The sequence below is a fragment of the Vicugna pacos genome, chromosome 32 (assembly GCF_048564905.1).
Source record: "Vicugna pacos chromosome 32, VicPac4, whole genome shotgun sequence".
NCBI lineage: Eukaryota > Metazoa > Chordata > Mammalia > Artiodactyla > Camelidae > Vicugna > Vicugna pacos.
The window spans coordinates 10,587,325-10,607,722 of record NC_133018.1 but is presented as its reverse complement, the minus strand read 5'-3'; the positions used below and the strand labels follow the sequence as shown (position 1 = coordinate 10,607,722).

The following is a 20,398-nucleotide window of genomic DNA, read 5'->3' as shown; positions in this document are numbered from 1 at the left end:
CTTTCCTGTGCTCTTTAATTACGCAGTCAGTGTCTTTTTCAATAAGTGCAAAGACGTCAAAGGGTCCAAGCGGGCAGGGGAAGCAAGACATCCTTGGTGGTCCTCCGCGTTCTCTGATTCCAGCCTTGGAGCAGGAGGTAAGGACCAGCCCCAGTCATCCCCCAGCCAGCTGGCTGCAGAGGGCAAGGCAGGAAACCCTGGCAGCTGGACAGGAGCAGTCAGAGGTTAACATGCACAGATCCTTTGAGCCAGCAAGTCCATCCTGGAAGAGGGTTTTTTTTTTTTTTTCACAGATCTACATACATGTACAAAGATACTGTTCGTAAGAGCAAGAGACTAGAAACAACCTAAATGCCCATCACAGGGGGACGGTTAAAAAGGTCATCTGTATCTGTACAGTGGAATACAATGAGGGCACGCTTTCTGTCACGTGGGGAAAAACCTCCAAGATACCTTGTTAAGGAAAAAAGGCTCAGAAGCATGTCTGGGTGGAAATGTTTACGTGAAAGGTATTTACTGCCCCCTCACACACGCATGCATTTTTCAGGCGGGTATTTAAGAAACTGCTCATGCTGGTTTCCTCTGGGAAGGAGAGTTATTTTTCACTGTAAATTCTTGTGCCTTCTGAATTATGTGCCACGGACAATCTATTCAGTGAAGTAGCTAATTTTATAAAAGAGAACATGTTCTCCCTGGAGGCCATGTAAAGGAGGGTTAGGGAGCTGTGCATGAAAAACGTTTTTCCTTGAAACTGAAGGCCCTTCCAGATTCTCCATCATTGTTCTGTTTTTGATGAGGCAGACAAATGCATCTCTGAAAGGACACCATCAGAGGACCTTCAGTTCTGAGGATGTTGATACAACATCCTAGGTCCCTCTTCTTTTTCTGGAAATACCCTCCAGAGGCCAAGTAATCAAAACTGAACAGCACAGGACCTAGCCCAAATATATAAGAGAAAGAAAGGCAAAACATAAGTAATGATTGGCAAAAAAATATTTTCCATCAGAAAAATGTGGGCACAGAAGAGATCAAGATTCTGGCCAAATACTTCAGTATGAAAGAAAACGCAGTAAGCAATTGTTTCTATAAAGCAAAAATGCAAAGCAGAGATACAAGAGTAGGAGAGAAAGAAAAAATAAATGGAATGAGCAGGGAAGGGGAGAAAGAAGGCAGAGAAAACAAGGTGAAAAAGACATAGGGAGGTAGAAAGGGGTAATTGGAAGAGGGTACGTAGGGGAAATGGGCAGAAGACAGCCAATCTCTGCTTAGCTAGAGTCCCCCCGAAGAAGGAAAGTGAAATAATACAAGCCTTGGATCTGCCTGTCCAAAGGCACGGACTGTTCCAGGAAAAACAGACTCTGAACGGTCAACCTCAAGACACAGGCTAGCACCAGTGATGACATGAAAGATGTGGAAAGATCAAAATGAAATATAAAGGAGGCAGAATGAGGCTTCAGCTTCTCCATGGCAACATTCAACACTAGAAGAGAACAAGGTCTACAAAAAATCCTCAAGGAAACCAAGTGACCCAGGGATGATTTTTTTGCTCACTCAAGTAGAAAGTCAACAGATAGACCGTTCTGAATGTGTGAGAATTCCAGGTGTGTCATCCACAGGAGGCCTTAAGACGCAGACTAGAGGGCAACTTCTGCTTTATTTTTCCATCATCTGAAGAGCTGGCGGTGAGCACGGACCCTGTTCATCTAAGGAGACCGAGGTGGGAACAGCTGTCAGGCTGTGGGGCTGTACCCAGATGCTAACATTACAAGCCCTGGGAATAGAGTAATGGTGTCACTTGGAAGAGGGGGGATGGGGAGAGTGGGGGACAGCAGGATGAGTACACAGATATCTTCATTTTTAACAGCTGGGATCAAAAGATATTTAAAGCTGATGTCAGGTAACAGAGGTTTAAAAGGATGACATGAATCAGAAAATGTAGAGAGAAAAAGTACACTAATTTCATCATTTTGTTCATCTTAGGGAAAGTAATAGATACTGTTCCAAAAAAATAGGGAATTAGGGGACTCTTTAATGTGCCCAGAACAAGGACACCAGACTTCCCTATAATTAGTAGGTACACAAAGCAGAGAACACAGATCATACAGGGAAAGACTTTTCAAAGCAATTAAAACAAAGCACAGAATGATTGAACCAAGACCAGACATCTGTTCTATCAATAAATGTAAGTGGGCTAAACTCTCCTATTAAAAAAAAATTTTAAAGGCATTCAGATTGGATCACAAAGCTTAATTCAACTATATTATATGAGTCACATCTAAACAAAGTAATTCAGAAAGGTTGAAATAAAAGGATTGGCAAAGGTTTCAAGAAAAATATGAATTACAGCATCTTAATAGGCAGTTACCATCTTAATAGATAACATGGAATCCAGGCCAAAAACTATTAAATGCAGCAAAGAAGGATGGAATTCACTATGCATATTTAAGGTATTAATATCTATGTGTTAGATAACGTTGCATCACCAGTCATAAGGCCAAAGCCTTAGGTGCCACAAGAAGAGAGAGACTGGAACACATTAGCATGAGGCATGGAATTCATTCCTCTACTCATGACAGCTGAGTAAAGATATGTAAGACCTAACTAATGTAATTAATGGGGTAGATATAATTGGTAAACACCAACCTCTGAATCCTGAAAACAGAGCCACATCTTTTCAAGTCCTCATAAAAAAGTCACAAAACTCAAAAACAACCATAGATTATACTGCAAAGAAAAGTTCACTGAAGTCCAAAAAAGTAGAAATCATAACATTATGTGATTATAATGCAACAGCACTAGAAATAACAAAACACAAAAGCACCTTACTACCTGGGTGGACAGATGGAATTCAGATGGGCCTGAAGTCAAAGAAGAAATCAAAGCCAAAAGTATGACATATTTAGAAGATACTGCTAATAAAACTACATATCAGAACCAGCAGGATACCGCTAAAGAATACTCAGAATTCATAGTCTTAATTTTTCCTTTTTTTCTTGTTTATCAGTATCAACATTTCAGCCTCTAACTCAAGAAAAAAATTTTTTAAAGGAAAGCAGGAGGAAGATTTTAATAAAGGTAAATGCATAAATTGATGGATTAGGAAGGATAATTACTAATAAATGGATCCCATAGATGGTTCTTTGGGAAAGAGGGATAGATAACTTGTTAGCTAACGAATCAATAAGAAATAAGGGCAGGGGAAGCACAAAATGTACAGTATAAGAAACAAGGGTGAGATAATTTAAAGAATTTATTTTGTGCAGCCACATGCAAGTGAAGTTGAAAATCTGGATAAAACGGGTACTTTTCAGAGGGGAGGGGATAGCTCAAGTGGTGGAGCGTGTGCTTAGTCAGCATGCATGAGGTCCTGGGTTCAATCCCAGTGCCTCCTCTAAGAATAAATAAGAATAAAGCTAATTACCTCCCCCAACCAAAACAAAAATGGATACTTCTCTAAAAGAACAATTTACAAACATCATTCAAGAAGCGGGACAATTGGATCAGTTATTACAGAAGGAATAGAGAACATTATCTAAAGGCTACCTACTCATCCCAAATAAATGCTGAGCCCAGACTGTTTCATGGAGGAGCAACCAATCTTTAAAGAAAAGATAATCCGTTTCTACTTAAGCTGTCATAAAGCCCAGAGAATGAAGGGAAAGCCTCCATTGTCCTTCTGAAGCAAGTGTTAACAGTGATCGCAAAACCCAACAAAAACTGTTCCAAAAAGAGAAAACTGAAGACTCAAAAAATCTAATCCCACAGTGTGTTATAACGAAGTATTTACCATGACCAAGTGGGAACCAACCGGGAACGCAAGGATGGTTCAGTATTGACATCTAGATCATTATTCCTATTAATAGCTCGAAGGGAAAAAAAACCATATGGTCAGTTCCACAGACACTGAAAAATCACTTGGTAAAGTTCAGATTGCATTCTTGATTTCCGAAATTCTTAACAAAACAGGAATAGATGGACACTCATTTAACCTGATAAAATATCTGCCCCTAAACCAGCATTTTGGGTAATGGGGAAAACCTGGAAGTTTTCTCATTAAAGTCAGAGACAACGCCAGATTGTCTGTTGTCACCACTATTAATTTTCATTGTTCCAGGGATAGTAGCCAACACTATTAAATAAGACAAATCAAGGTATAAAATGTCCAAAGAAGTAAAATCATCACTTGCAAATGATTTGATGGTATAACTGGAAAACCTAAGAGACTAAATTGAAAAACCATTACAAGCAAAGAATTTAGTAAGGCGGCAGGAGTTAATAGCCTTTGTATAAACAACCTCTATGGATGGGAGAAAAGACTCACCAGGAAAGGTTAACTTTCCAGAGGAAGTAAACTTTAAAAATGTGCAAGATCTAAACGTAAGAAATACTGAAACATTTCCGACGGACACAGAATGGAAGTCTGAACGAACAGAAGGGCACAGATCATGTCACTGGAGGGAAAGTGATCATCATTAAAATGTCATTTCTTCCTGAATTAATTTATAAATTCCGTGCAATCCTGGTAAAAACCCAAACAGGACGTTGTCCTTACCTAGATAGGGCGATTCCATAGTCCAGACAGAAAACTAATAGACCAGCTAAGGAAATTCGGAGTAAGATGGTGGTAACACGGAGCAAGAAGCACCACCAACTGCTAAAACGTATTAAACACAAGCTACAACATGGATGAACCTTGAAAATGTTATGCAAAGGGAGAGACGCCAGTCCCAGAGGCCACCCACTGTATAAGCCCTTTCTTATCAAAGTCCAGAACAGGGGACTCTGTGGAGAAGGAAGGAGGTGGGGGGATGAGGGAGTGAATGCTGATGGGTAAGGGATTCCTTCTGAGGTAAATAAATGCTCTTAAATAGGTTGTGGGGAGGGGACGGGATAGCTCAGTGGTAGATCATGTATGTGCTTAGCATGCACGAGATCCTGGGTTCAATTCCCAGGACCTCCATTAAAAATAAAATTACAATGAGGTGCCACCTCACACCACTCAAGAATAGCCATCATCATTCAAAAGCCCATGAATGATAAATGCTGGAGAGGGTGTGGAGAAAAGGGAACCCTTCCTACACTGCTGGCAGGAATGTAGTTTGGTGCAGCCAGGAAAACAGTATGGAGATTCCTCAAAAAACTAAAAATAAACCTACTATATGATCCAGCAGTCCCACTCCTGAGCATATATCCAGAGGGAACTCTAATTTGAAAAGATATACACATCCCAGTGTTCCTAGCAGCACTATTTACAACAGCCAAGACACGGAAGCAGCCTAAGTCTCCATCCTCAGATGACTGGGTAAAGAAGCTGTGATCTATTTATACAATGGAATACTACTCAGCCACAAAAAAGAATGAAATAATGCCATCTGCAGCAACATGGATGGACCTAGAGATCATCATTCTAAAAGAAGTAAGCCAGAAAGAGAAAGAAAACTACCATATGGTATCACTCATATGTGGAATCTTAAAACAAAACAAACAAACAAAATAAGACACCATGGACTCATCTACAAAATAGGAACAGACTTGCAGACTTAGTAAACAATCTTATGGCTACTGGGGGAAAGAGGGGTGGGAAGGGATAAATCTGGAAGTTTGAGATTTACAAATGTTACCCACCATATATATAAAAATAGATTTTTAAAAAGTTTATTCTGTGTAGTACAGGAGCTATGTTCAATAACTTGTAATAACCTTTAATGAAAAAATATGAAAACAAATATATGTATGTGTATGCATGACTGGGACATTGTGTTCTACGCCAGAAATGGACACATTGTAATTGACTGTACTTCAATTTAACTAACTGACTGTGGTGATGGTTGCAAAATTCTGTAAATACACTAAAAACTACTGAATGTACACTGTGTGGACTGTATGATATGTGAATAATATCTCCATAAAGCCACTGAAAAAAAATTTAATGTATTATACACTACAGTATTAAAACAGTATTGCACTGATACCTGAACACACTTGGAGCCGGACTCTCACACTACATAAATCACCAATCAGAGAGCATACATTTAAAAAATTAAACCTGAAAAGAACTAAAAGAAACCTTGAGGAAGCCTTTTTTAAAATAAATAATCTCAGCATGAGGAAGGACATTCTAAGTATGACACAAAAATCTGAAGGCCATAAAAGGAAATACTAACAAACTTCACTTCACCAAGAAAATTCCTCCCTGGCAGAAAATGACAAATGACAGTTTGGGGAAAACATCCACAATTCATGACAGACAGAAGTCTAATTCCATCATATACAAAGAGCTCCTTCAAATCAATAAGGACAAAGCCCAGTGGGAAAAACAGACCAAGAAGATGAACAGATAAATCAGTCGAACTGCATCTGTCAAAGTTACAAATGTACCTACCTTTGACCTGGTATTTCCACTTGTGGAAACTGATTCTGTAGTTTTATTCACACCTTTGTGACACAGACACATGACAAAGTTTGCTGCTGCATTGCTTATAATGGCAACAAAGTAAATATGGTTCTCCTTAGGGGAACTGTTCAAATAAATGATGGTCATCCGTGCTATGAAAAACTATACAGCAAAGAAACAAGGAAGCTCTTTAGATGCTGACCTGCAGGATGTACCGCTAAGTGAAAGAGTGAGGTACAGGACAGTGGGTAAAATAGCGTATACACACGTCTTTGCTGGGATGCATACATCTCCTGGGGGGACACACAGAAAGCTGACTATGCTGGCTGCCTCAGCGGGGAGAGGAAGGCTTTTGTCCCTATACCCCTTCATTCCTTTTGGATACTGGACCATGTGAATATATTACCACATCTAAAGAGAAATACATATTAAAGAAAGGAAAAAGCAACTGTAAGCACAATGATAAATGCAGCTGACCCTGTACTATAGGAAAGAGGCAATAGGGAAGGGTGAGGACTGTGGTGAACTGGAGATGAGTGCCCCCAATTCTAACCAATAGCTGCAGTACAGGAGCATGGGCCTGTAACCAAGTCCTCTGATTTGTTTTCAAGAGACACTAGATCCAGATTTTTATACAAACCTCCCTGTTTTTTAATGTTTCTACATATTTAAAAAAATCAGATCAGAGGGTTTGGGGTCCCTGTCCTAGGTGGTAAAGGAGAACAGAGCTCTGGAGGTCACCAAACTCCAGCATCCTAATTTGACACACTGAAAAAGCAAGGCCCAGAGAGGGAAAGAACATGCCCAAGATCACACAGAGACCAAAGCCCCAAGCTGGGGTCCCTTTCAGGACTACAGTTGACCCTTGAACAATGCGGGGCTTAATTCAAGTAGAACTTATAGTTGTCCCTCCGTATCCTCAGTTCCTCCCCATCTGCGGATTCAGCCAACCACAGACCCTGTGGGACTAGTTACTCCTGAAAAAATCTGCGTATGAGTGAACCGGCCCAGTTCAAACCGGCACATTTCAAGGGCCAACTGCAGTTGCTGCCCCGTTAGCCTCCTCTCTGTGGACGCAGGAAAATGATGATGAGAGAGGCAGACATGGCACGTGGTGGGGTCACCGAGGCAGTTCTGGGGTTGGGGCCGTGGTGCTGGCAGGAGTCAGAGAAGGCTGTTGGGGAGGAGGTCAGGCCCAGCAGGAGTCGACAAAGGGGATGGGTGCCGCTGTCTGGGAGGGACCCTGGGGAGGCAGCCCAGCATGGGCGAAGGCCTAGGGGAAGACAGACCGTCCAAAGCAGAGTCGTGGTGGGTGGATGTGCTGGATGTGCTTCCTTGCCTGGGAGCTGCCCTGCAAAGGCCTGAGGCAGGAAGAGCTGTGTGTGTCCAGGAGAGTCCCGTGGACTCAAGGGGGCAGAGGGAGGGGCAGGGCAGGGGCCGGGGCCGCACAGAAGGCATGCCACTCACACTTGCGCAGCTCCAGGCTCTTGCTCGGGCAGGCCAGGTGCTGGCCTGGGGCGTTCTGGGTCCTCTGCAGACAGGCCAGCATGGCTGAGCTGGGGGCCCGCGGTGGGGCACGCTCTGCGGCAGGGTCCCTGTGAGGAGGGAAGATGAGGTGCTGGTCACCCAGGGCTGCTCCGTGCCCACCTCCCACCTCCACACCTGGCCCTGCTCAGTGTTGGGGTCTCCTTCTCCACAGGCCTGCTCAGATCCTCACCCGCTCTGTGCGCCCTCAGCAGGCTGTCTGTCCAGGGCTGGTGGCCTCCAGCTCTTGTAACCACCTGCCAGCTAATCTGTACCAGCCCCCCTCTGGCCGCCACCTTCAGCCTTGAGCTCATCAAGGGCAAAGACCCCATCTGGTCATCTTTGGAACTGACACTGAGGGATGCCTGAGAACTGCCAGGGGGCGAATGAGTGTTTCCATTTATGGCAGTGTTGGTCTGCCCCTTGCCTGGGGACTCTCACAGCGCCACTGGAGAGGGGATGTCCAGGAGGGCATCCCTGGGGGAGCGAGGGGTGCTTGAACCCTGACCTGTGCTGAGCCTGACTGTGGTCTCAGACTGAGCCCTGAGGCCAGGCCCCAGGAGCCACCAGGGCTCCCTGACTGAGCTTCCTGCCCTAAACAGAAAGGGCAGGGCCACCCAGGGTACCTCTGCCCTGCCAGGCTGGGAAGAGGTCCTGCACAGGTGACAGCTCAGACTTCCCCACTTGTGCTTATTCACCCAGATTCACACAGAAACAAGCCTTTTTATCTTCACAAGACCCACTTTCCCGAGAACCCAGAGCCCCCGAGGGGCAGGGTGACGTTGGCAGGGCCTGCTCCGGATGGACAGGGAGAGGGTGGGACGGTTCCTTCCAGGCCCCTCCCTTCGAGAAGGTAGGCCTAGGTGTGAGCTCAACCCTGGGCACTCCTGACGTCCACCCAGCCTGGGGGTGCCCCCCTTCCTGCCACACCCCCCCCTCCACCCCCAAGGCCTGAGTCCACAAGCTGGGAAACAAAGGAGAAGAAAGCAGAGGGGAGGGTGTGTTGAAGGGGAAGAAAGGGAAGTTATTTAATACTAAACAGGTGTCTGGAGCCCGGAATTCTGCCGCTTTCTGCTAATAATGAAGTATTCATGAGGAAAAGCCTTTTTTCACTACTTTCTTAAGATACTAATTTCACAACAAGCTCCTTGTTACCGCGCAATTATTCCAATCTTGTATTTCCCCGAGACGGTTGCAGCCTCCTGTCTGTCCTGGACTCCCGGTAAATGAAAGACAATCACGTAACCACCTTTCATTATGCGCTATTTTACTTTCAGCAGAGGTACCCTGAAAGAAATGATTTACTTTGAAAGGGACTTTTATTCAGTTTCAAAACCAATTTTCTCCTATTACTGTCTCAGGAAAAAAAAAAAAAGAGAGCAAGAGAGAAAGTGGGGGGCGGATGGGGGAGGGTCGGTGGTTCTCATGCCCCCTCCCCCGCAATCGCCAGCCTTAACGCAGCCACGCAATGAAAGCTGCGGTATCCACTTCCCGGCTTTGATTTCTGGTAATTTTAAATATGCCATTACAATCAGGCAGAAATTACACAGTTTAAAAAGGGAATGAAGTGGGGCTCATTGCAGGGATAAAGCCCTTGACTGCGGGAACGAGGCACCGCTCCTTGGGGACTTGATACGTGAGCGGGCAGCGGCAGCAGCCTCGCTGGGGCCCTTTGGGACACACCTGCACACAGGGGGGCAGGTGGCCTCCCTGGACACTCTGGCCCACCCTGAGTGACGTGCCCCTCCTTGCCCTCTGGCACCCCCTCAGCACATGCGGGCAGGCCACAGACGTGCACAAGAATGCTGTGGGTAGGGGCAGGGGCCAGTTTTGTATCATTTCCATCATCTACAAACAAGACAGACAAAACAGAGCCCTCTTACTGGTCTTAAAACTTCACTCTGGTCTCAGAATAGCACCTAACCCTCTTTACCTGGCCCTCAAGGCCGCTGTGACCTGCCTCCCCCCACCCCACCCCCACAATCTCTCCTAGCCCTGCCTCACCCAGGCAGCCACCCACCTCCAAACCTTAGCCTGTGCCCTTCCCTCTGCCTGCAGTGCAGCCACCTGATCCATTTTAACTCTGGCTCCCCTCCTCTGGGCATCCCCGCCTTGCAGTCCTAATCACACGGAGTTGTAATTGCCAATTTTCATGTCTGTCTCTCTCCACTGGACTGTGAGTTTCTCAGGGGCAAGGACCATGTCTTATTTGTCTCTTTCTCCCCAATGCCTGGCAAAGAGTAATCACTTAATAAATAGGTGCTGAATGAATAACTGAATCAATGAATCAGTTATTGTCAGATGAAGTGACTGAGGCCCAGAGAAGCCAAGTGTCCTGCACAAGGTCACACAGCAAGCTGGAGACAGGACTGAAGCAGGTGCCTAGAATACTCATGATCTTCCCAGGACCTCTACCCCTCTTGCCCCTCCACCCCCTCTGTGCTTGGCAACATCCCATCTGCGGAAAGCCAGCCCCTAAGAGCCCCTACCCTGGCTCATTACATTCCCAGCCGAGGACCATCTGGGGAGCACTGCTCATTTTGAAACCCTGTCTGCAAATCAGGCTGTTTATAAGCCCAAGGTCTTTTGTGACTTTAATAATAAAAAAAAAAAAAAAGGGAGGGAGAAGGGAAGTGTCCGCAAGCCTCAATGATTAGAATGCTTTGGCACCATCCCTGACACGGGAGCTGATAAGACGCCTTATCTCCGAGGCACCCCTAGGAAAAGGTCCCCTCCACCAGATAACACCCCCAGCTGTCGATATGCCCTTTCATAGCTGAGGATTTAGATAAAGGAAATGTGACAGGGGAGGGGAAAGAAAGGAAGGAACTTTCCAAGTCCGAGGAAGAATCCAGTCTGTGCTGCTCGCCTTGGCAGAACAACGCATGGGAGGAGGATGTCTAAAGGCTGTCTTTATATTTATTAAAAGAACAATCGGAATTGAGGCCTTTGGCCCTGCCTGCCTTTTGTCATCTCTCCCAGCCTGTCTGGCTGCAGCGGGTGTCGGGGAGCCACCTCCACCACCCCCAACCCTGCCAGTGGGAACGGGGAGCTTTAAACTTAACAATACACGAGCTGGTGCTAATAATAGCAGTGCACATGTACTGAATGCTCCCTTGGTGCCCTGCCCCACGTGCATCCTGTCCATTATAGCTCACCACGTTCTCCTAGCAGCCTCTGTGGTAGGTTGTTTTTAGCCCCATTTCACAGATTAGGAAATGGACGCAGAGAGGGGAAGTAATCTGTCCAAGGTCACACAGCTTTTAGGTGGCGGGGCCTGAGGGGGTCAAACCCAGCCAGGGCCTGCCCCCTCAGCCCCACACTGTATGGCCTCCAGCCTGGGCTCCACTGTTGTGGGGGGGCCCCGTCAGCCCGCAGATCCCAGACAGCTGGGCAGGAAGAAGCAGAAGCAAGGTCCTGCTTCTCCCCAGAGCCTGAGTCTTTGATTCTCCTCTGGGAGGGGCTGGGATCACAGAGAGGGAGATGAAAGGAGGGCCGGGAGGAAGAGGGGCCCCCAGGAGGCCACTGACGCATCCCATAAACACTCACGGACAACAACGACGCACATGAAGTCGCGAAGTCCACATCAGGCAGAACAATACTGAGGCGGTGAAAGTGAGGCCCTTTCGAGGTGGCTGTCATTTACCGAGCCGTTCATTCATTCATTCATTCATTCGTGCAGCAAACATGCCCTGAGCATCTTCTGGGGGCCAGCCCTGTGCCATGTGCTGGGAGGACAGAAACCAGTGAGAACATCCTGCCAGAAGAGATTATTCAACCGGGACTGGTCTCCCACTTCCAAGTCCCACCTGCTACAAGTGGACTTCCTGGGCCTCTCTCTCCAGGCTCCAGTGTTTCTCTGAAGCAGCAGGCGGGCAGGACTTTCCCCCAGGCATCCTGTAGGTCAGCAGTCTGCCCCTCGCCAGGCTGGGCAGGCCCTGGAATGGGTGGAATGCGGGGACGTACTTGGGCTGCAAAACAGGGTGTGACCCAGTGAAGGCCACAGGCAATGCCAACTGCCAGCAACCACCCTCCCCTCCTCCCCAAAGCGGCCCACTCTGGCTTCTGTGGCTCCACTCAAGGCCAAAGACTGGCTGTGGCTTAGAGAAGGTCACGCCAGGCCTTCCCGGCGTGCAGCGGGACCAGGAGTTCAGAGCAGAGGGCCGGCCCTGGAGGCTTTAGGGTTGCATCTGCCAGGCAGAGGCCAAGCATGGGGGTTCTGATTGACTGAGTGACCTTAAGGACGTCACAGCCCTTCTCTGAGTCTTGGTTTCCCTCACTGAATCTCGATGGGGAGTGGCCACGCCTTCAGGCTTGGACACAAGGGGACGTGTGACCATGTGGTTTTCAAACACAATGCAGTGCACAAGGTGTGTGCAAGACACAGGCCGAGTCCACACAAAGGTGTTCGAGATGCAGTCTGTCCTTGAGGGATTTGGAATGTTGAGTGGGGACGAGCCAGGAAGCTGGTAACACCCAGCATGTGAAGTGCTGAGTGGACAGTCAGGACTGAGTTCCCTAAAAATAGGCGAGGCGATACCTGCTAGGCCCAGGGCCTCACAACCTTCACTGGGAGGGGACAGGAGCCCTCCCCAGCTCTTACCTCCATCCCCCTTGCTGCACTGGAAGCCTGTCCTGGCCCCAGACCCTGCCCCTACATGCAGGAAAGAATTTGAAGTAGGGCCTGGGGAGGGGAATGAGCACTGGATTGCGAGCTTGGGAGAGCTGGGGTTGGATCCTGGCTGTGTGGCCCTGAGTGGGTCACTTCCCTGGGCCGGTCCCCACTGCCACTAGCCAGGCCAACACAAAGCCTTAGAAAGCTCAATGCCCCCTAAACTGCAAGGGGCAGGATTAACCTGCCCTTGGCCAGGACAGAAGGGTGGAGGGACCCTTGCCCAGGAGTGCCGTAGGGAATCGGGGTGCATGGCACCCCCCACCCCGATGACAGGTGGAACCACTGTCTGTCTCTTTCACTCCTCTGGCTCTATTGCTGTTGCCTTCTCCATCTGCCTCCCTATCCTGGTGCTTTCCTTCTTTCCTGTCTCTTTCTCACTCCCTTCCTAACCCCACTCTCCCCTACCCCTCCCTCCCCACCCCCCAAACTCTCTCAGCAAGGCAGCCAGAGGAGAAGCCCACCCCCACCCCCACCCCTGCCTGCCGCTCCCTCCCCCATTCCTGTTCCAAGCCCGAGCCTGAGGCCTTCCAGGGGACCCTGTTAATAATTAAATGTTAATCTAAAAAGCAATTTGAGCTGCGGCTAGGCAGATCTGGTTAGAGATTACATTAGCATGGAGGAGGCGAGGGTAATTTTCTTTAACCCCTCTCCTGATCTCTCAAGCCCGGGAATCTTCAAGTCACATTGGCACTGCTGATTAAACTGGCGCAGGGCTTGGCTGTGGATAAGGGGCCTGTGAAAAGTGATTATTTCCCACCGCCATTTGGGCCGCAGCACCAGAACGGGGATTTTCACTTTCTTTTTTTTAAGGTTGGGGTGGGAAGCGGGCACTGGCCCCTTCAAGAGGAAGCCTCCTCTACTGCCAGGATTACCATCCCTACGCCTGCAGGCCAGAGGCCTCCCTAAAATGCAAATCTAGCCACGGAGCAGAACCTGGCTCCCTCTGTTCCTAGGACAGAGACGCTAGCCTCCTGCCAGGGGCACAACACCCCTTCATTTAGTCCTCACTCATAGTTCCTAGCACCTTGTCTGGCCCTTGTCAGTGCACCTGGGAGGGGCACTGGAGCTACAGATGATAGTGGTCCTGGGCCGAAGAGGAGACCAAGAGAGCGAACCACCAATCACAAATTCTGGATGGTGGGCAGCAGAATCCAGAGACAGGTATCCCTCAAGACATGCTTCTCACTGCCACACTTGCAGGCCTTTGCCCATGCAATCTCTTTGCTTAAAGCCTCTGCAGTTCTACTCAATGTTCAGCTGAAGCTCAGGTTCCTCAAAGGCTTCTTAAAGACATACAAGCTGCCTAATAAATGTTTGATGAATAATTGAATGGAGTGCCCCTGATCCCTCCTCCATGGGTTCACAGTGCTGTGACCAGTGCCCATGCATAGAAGACCCTCAGGAAACCGTCTCCTGAAGGAAGGATGGGCAAGAGGCTGGTCCAGGGAGTCGGGGAAGGAGAGGCTCAGGAAATATCTGACTGGGACACAGGGCTGAGGTCTGGGGTGGCCAGCTGTCCTGGGGCCCTTCAGCACCACGGCCAGCTCCCAGGGCAAGCGCCCTAGAGAAAGGGGTGGGTGGAACCCGGGAGCCTAAAGATGTCAGTCGCCATGGAAACTACCTTGAGGTTCTCTGCCCTGAGCAGCACTCCAACGTCTAGAGGCCACATAACAAATTAAGCACCTACTGTGTGCCAGGTCCTGTGCTAGATACTGGGGAAAAGATGTGTACATCAGAAGGGCAAATACAAGGCAGGGTGACAAGTGGTATACCCTTGATGGGGACACCCTACCTAGCCTGGGGGTGTCAAGAAAGGGACAGCCCTGCTGCCTCATAAGGAGGGTGACAGTGCTGTGTGGCAGGCTTTAGAGCCAGAGGTCTGTGCTTTGTCCCTTAACTAAATCTCAGCTTTATCCCTTAACTCTGTAGCCTTGGGCAAATGCCTCTATCTTTCTCAGCCTCAGTTTCTGTGTCTGAAAAAGGGGTTAATTCTTTACCACAGCTTAGTACAAATAAAGTGCTGGGGTCCCAGTAGAAACTCCCTAAGTGGTAGCCATTATCAGTACCATTTATGATTATTATCAACAGGTAAGTAGGAAATATTCAAGTGAAGAAGGTAGGGGGAGGGGGTCCCAAGCAGAGAACTACACAGGGAAGCATATGGAGGTCATCTGTGCTGGGCGAGGCAGGGTCAGCAGGACAGAGGGGACAGGGTCCCCCAAACCTCAAGGTGGGGAGATGCACTTCCTGTGGACCAGTGCTGGTTCAGGGCAGGGAGAGGCTAAGAGGAGGCTCTGGGTGCATGAATAGGTTGGGGGCTCATGAAGGGTCAAAAGCCACCCCCTCTAGGGATGGGGTGAGATAGGCAGTCACTGCCACCAGCAATAGAGCTGGCTGGCCCTCTCCAAGAGCCTCCCACCACAATACCTAGGGAGTGAAGGATGGGGTGCTCATTCTCATGCAAGTGAACCTTCAGGAAACCCTAGCTAGGAGAGCAAAGCCCCCTAAACTCAGAACCCTCCACCCAGCACTCTTCTCTGAGAGCCAGAACCCAAGGCGGGACGTCTGGGCAGGGTCTGATCCCACAAGTCACTTATTCCTCTCCTAGTTCTAGCCTTGGCTCTTTAATGACAAGTGGCCGTCCCCTTCCAGCAAAGGATGCGGGGTGGGAGCTGGGGAGGGGAGAGTGAAGCCAGGAATCAATTCCAAATGTCATCAGCGCTATGATGCTAAAATGGGGGCTGGGGAAAGCCAGCAGAAAGGCCCCAACCAGTATTTCTGGAGGAGGTCATGGGACCTTCCAGGAGGAGCAGTATGTTACCAGATGACTCCAGGGATAACAGGTCTGGGAGAAGAAACATTGTGCGCAGAAGGCATAGGTAAGGCCAGCTGTAGAGCCAGGAAGGGCCTGGGGTGCCCAGTCTGCCTCTTGCCTACTTCCCCTGCACGCCCCCAGGGCCCTGCATCCACACAGTTCAGGGTTAACCTACTGACGGGGAAGGAGAAAATCTAATACTCAGAGCAATAATAGGAGCTAGTTGTTATTTTTAGTGTTCCCCATGGGCTCAGCACTTTACCGACATCACCTCATTTAACCCACCCCGGGCCTGGGAGAAAAAGAAAGAGAGGACCGCTGTGGTCTATGGACCTGTGAGGAAACAGGAGCCCAAGACCGGAAGGGGATGTCCAGGGCTGCAGGAGCCAGGTGGAAGGCATGCACATGGGCCAGAAGGGCTTGAGGATTAGACCCTGGGGCGGGGAGGGGGAGAACGGAGAAAGACTGGGTCCTGGAAGGATGGGCCAGGAGTGCTTGGGAGAGAAAAGCCTGTGGTGGAGCGGCTGGTGGGGGATAAAAGTGGCTGGTGAGGGCTAGTCTTTAAGCCACGGATCAACAGATGCTTCCAGAGGTCAGGCTGGGGCAGAAATGAGTGGAGTCTTTGGGCAGGGCTGGGGAAACAGGACAGGGCACCTCAGCCCATCAAGAGCACAAACATAGATGTATTAACCCTGAAAGGCAAGCCCCACTCCTCTGTAGGCCAGGTGAGCAGGGCTGGAGATGCAGTGTCCCTAAGCCCTTCTCTGATGGCGGAGCTCCCTCTGTGTCATCTGGCCACGGGACACCATGATCTTAGTGCTGCAGTGCAGGGGCAGACCACCGGGGCTCAAATCCCAGCTGTGCCACAGCCTGGCTGTGTGATTTTCTCTGGGAAGTTGGATTTTTCCTCTTTGTGCTTCTCCATATTTATAATCTTTCTATGGGAAAGATGCATCGCTTCTGTCTTTTAAAAATAACTTTTTGAAAGGGATGTCAACCACTGACCACCTGGAGAGACAAGGAGCTGGAGTGCACTGTAAATTCACTGACTGGAGAGGGAGGAAAGTGCTCAGAGAGGCAGCAGTCAGGGAAGGGAGAGGTGGGTGGGGAGAGTGGCAGGAGGGGAAGGCCCAGAGGCTCTGAAATCTGGGAGCGGATGGATGGACAGAGGGACGGATGGATGCAATAAGCTTTCTAGGAAGCCAACGGGGTTAGCCACCCTTCCAGCTAGACTCTTACAACCGGCCCCTGCTCTGACCACATGCCCCATCACCTCCAGGCCTCCACACAGGCCCCTTCAGGCCACGCTCCACCCCTCTGGGGCCAGGCTGAGCTTTTCTGCATGGAACTCACTTCCTTCCCTACTCAAAACTCCCCCACTGGCTTCCAAGGCATTTCTAACAATATCCTCCAAGGCCCTGCGTGAACCCCTTCCCCACTCTCTCCCCACCTGTCCCTCTCCCCTTGCTCACCTGGTCCTCTTAACAGGCCAACCTTGGTCTCACCCCAGGGCCTTTGCAATTACACTTTTGTCTACCTAAATATCCTACATCCAATGCTCTCCAATAGAAATAGCACGTCATTACAAATTTTCTAGTACCCGCAGGAGAAACTATGGCTCATTATTTATTGTATTTAATACAATATATCCAAAATAGTATCACTTCAACATGTAATCAGTATTCAGAAATTACTAATGAGATATTATGGGTTTTTTTTCATAGTAAGTCTTTGAAATCTGGGGTGGGTTTCATACTTAGAAGACATCTAGGTTTAGATGGGGTGGCACTCTCTGCCAGCTCCGTTTCCTCATTCATGCCTCAACTCAAACACCACCTCCTCCAAGAGGCCCTCCTTGACCACTCCACATAAGCTGGCAACCCTCTGCCCTGGCCACCACCCTGTCAGCACTGTAGGTCCTTCACTGTCATTACCACTTTGAAATGATCTTATTGATGAATGGTTTAGCATCTGTCTCCTCTACTGGAACAGGCTGCTGTGTTTGCACACTGGGGCACACAGTAGGTGCTCAGGGGGGCAGGTGGCAGGGGATGGAGGTGGGGGTAGCAGCCTGGGGCCCTTGTCTGCCTACCTCATTCCAAGTTCTGCTCTCGGTGACAAGAGAGGCCAGTGCGTGTGTGTATGTACATGTGGGGGGGGACGTGTGCGTGCGCACACACACACACACACACACACACACACAAAGATCCCCCCACCCCCTCCCCTGCTTCTGAAAAGCGGGCCCAGAAGATGGGCCTCCTTTCAAAATCAGCCCGGCGCAGAAAAACGGCTGTGACAGCACAAAGCCGAGATTGAATCAGCGACGGGCCCGATTGCCTGGTGACGGTTACAAATGATCTGATGTGGAAAAGACAGGATCAGATGTGTGCAGAACAGCGGCTGCTCTGAGCCCCCACCAGCCAGACAATGGGCCGCTGGGCAGGCGGGCAGGTGGCTCCCAGAAGCCCAGGCCCGAACGTGCCGATCAGTGCGGGGCCCAGGACACACCTGGCCGTATCTGTGCACCAACTCACGTGAGCCTTGCTTGACTAGCGTGGTCACTTATGCCAGGCAGACCCAGACGCTCCCCAAGTGTCCCTCACCTGGGAAGAACGGCCCCAATGGGAGACCAAGTACCCAGCTCTGGGCAGGTGGAGAACTGCCAAATTTTTCATCATCAGACTTGTCACTTCCAAATAACTAAAAGAGGAATATTACTTTTGTCACAAGGGGGGGGGAAAGAACTTTCTCCCCTCTCCTTGCATCTCACCAACCCCCAGCTTCTGCTCCAGAGGCAGGGGCCATGCCCTCTACCCTACACAGCTCAGTTCAGCTACTGGAACGGGCTCCCACCCTACCCCCAGGGGTGGGGCAGCGGTTTGAACCTCCCTGGCTCTCAACCACCTCATACTGAATGGCATCCTACTTCAACCCCCTCTACAGCCCAGTGCAAGGAGGCTGGGTCCAGAGAGACTGCCTGGCAGGGGTGTCCAGCAGAGAGGCGGCCAGCCTGGGGCCTCACAGACCCACTTCTAGTCTTCCTGCTCCCAGGCCAAGCACCTCGCAAATGCTGGATAAATCCCCATTGAACAGACAGAGGATGTGTAGGGGCCTTTCTTTCCACTCCCTGCGTGCCCGGGGCTCACGGCTCTCCTGTACTCTGCCCTGGCCCCTGGGGTCTCTCTCTCCCCACTCATTTCACTGCACACTTTACCACTGCAATCCAACAAATCCCTCTCCACATCTGGGACACAGAGAACTGAGCTGGTGTTCATCAATGCAGGTGGGTGAGCGGGGCACTGGCTGGGAGGCCAGCTGTATCATGGAGGCGCAAGGGCTGGGAAGCTTCTGGAAGAGGGGGAGGGCCCCTCCTTGTGAGGTCTGGGCAAGGGAGCTGCTTCATTTAGCAGCGACTATGTGCTGGAGCCACGTCTCAGCCTTGAGCCCATCCTGAGAGATGTGGGCATATCCATGTCTTCCATTCTCCCCAGGGGACAGAGGCTCAGAGGGGACAAGGGTTTGTCCAAGGCCACCCTAGTGGGGTCTGGACATGAAGCTGGGTCTGCTAGACCCCCAAGCCCATGGCAGGGCCAAGAGAGGGGTGGGGTCCCAAGTGGGCACCCAATGTCCCACCAGTCACCCCTAGGGTGGGCACTGGATCACCGCCCCCAGGGGGGCCACCCTGGCCCTGAGTGGTGGGCGTGACTGTAGGCCGAGGCTGACGCCAAAGGGGCCGTCCTGAGGCCAATGAAGTTAGCTTCTACCATCATCACCACCAGGATGGCGTCCTGCTGGTCCGCACTTCCCAGACCGCAACACACATACTGCCCTGACCGGCGGCGTCTAGGAAGGGCCACAGAGCACCACGGCCACCGCACAGACCAGAACTGCTGTGTCTGAGCCCCAGCTCTGCCCCTGACCAGGAGGACTCTCCTGCTTCCGTCACTGAGTTCCTTGGGGCCTGTTTCTCCATCTGAAAAATGGAGCTAGAAACCTCCCCTTCCTCACCTGGCCGTGGTGAGGACCAAGCAGGGTGATGTGTATATTATGTACGGTCATTCGCTTTAGGGCAGCAACTTGATGCTCACTGCCCACTGGGTGCCCCCTGTGCCGGCGATGTCCACCCTCAGCTTTCACTGTCACAGGCCAGAGACGACAGACAGCAAGGGGCTCGGAGATGTGAAGTGATTTGTCTGTGGTCCTGCCAGGCAGGGGGAGGGGACTGGGGAGGCTCCAAGATCTTAAACTCCACCTCCTTCCAGCACAGTTTCTCCTTCAACCTCCAGGGACAAGCCCCAGATATGCCAGGTTGGGGTGGGGGGCATGGGACGGCTCCGTTCTCCAAAACTTGCCTGAGCGCTGGCTGCATGCCAGGCTGCAGGGACCCAGAGAAGAATCAGACACAGCAGACACGCGCCCAGTAGCCCCAACCCCGGGTCAGATGGAGCTTCAAGGGAGCCGGGAGAAGAGCGGTTGTTCCCAGGAGGAGTGGCTTCCTGAAAGAGGAAGCCTCTGAGCCTTAGACTGCATGCTCTGGGGGCAAGCCCAGCGCCTGGCCCGGAGCCCAAAGGCACCCAGCAGGGCCTTGTAGGGCCAACTGAACGGTGCGGGGCTGGGCGGGGGGGAGGGCATTCTGGTGGAGGGACCCCATCTCATGGGCAGATGCAGTCATTCACCCACTGAATCTCCTAACCTCCCCAAGGTAGGGACTACTATTATCCTGATCTTCCAGGAGGGGAAATTGAGGCACAGAAAGGGAAAGCCACTTGCCCAAAGCCATCCAGTGAGGGATGGGTAGATTGGGGATCTGAACTCATTATCTGTCTGGCTCTGCGAACCTGACCACCATACCCACAGCCCTCAGCACAAGACAGCACGCAGGGAAGGGATGGCGTGTGCAAGGCAAGAATGGACACAGGCTGGAGGGGCTGGGGTTGGTGGTGGAGGGGACTTGAAGGCCAGGCTGAGGTCTTGGCACATCACCCACAGA

The 20,398-nt window shown here is 50.3% G+C and overlaps 1 protein-coding gene and 1 long non-coding RNA gene across 6 annotated transcripts in view; one reads left to right on the top strand and one right to left on the bottom strand.

Moving 5' to 3' along the window:
* Positions 1–20,398, bottom strand: part of FAM222A (family with sequence similarity 222 member A) — a 54,858-nt gene that overhangs the window by 18,491 nt on the left and 15,969 nt on the right. For 3 of the 5 annotated variants that reach the window (XM_006204900.3, XM_072953114.1, XM_072953117.1), the window contains one exon: positions 7,862–7,989. The exons of 1 other annotated variant lie outside the window; for it this stretch is intronic. In XM_006204900.3, coding sequence (XP_006204962.2) covers positions 7,862–7,943 — 82 coding nt within the window. In that variant the 5' untranslated portion in view covers positions 7,944–7,989. Of the gene's footprint in view, positions 1–7,861; positions 7,990–11,727; positions 11,843–20,398 lie in introns of those variants that run through there. One more of the 5 variants, XM_072953115.1, reaches the window with a different exon arrangement.
* LOC140690911 (uncharacterized) overlaps positions 1–20,398 on the top strand; it is a 42,161-nt gene that overhangs the window by 21,229 nt on the left and 534 nt on the right. The gene's annotated exons all lie outside the window — the stretch shown is intronic.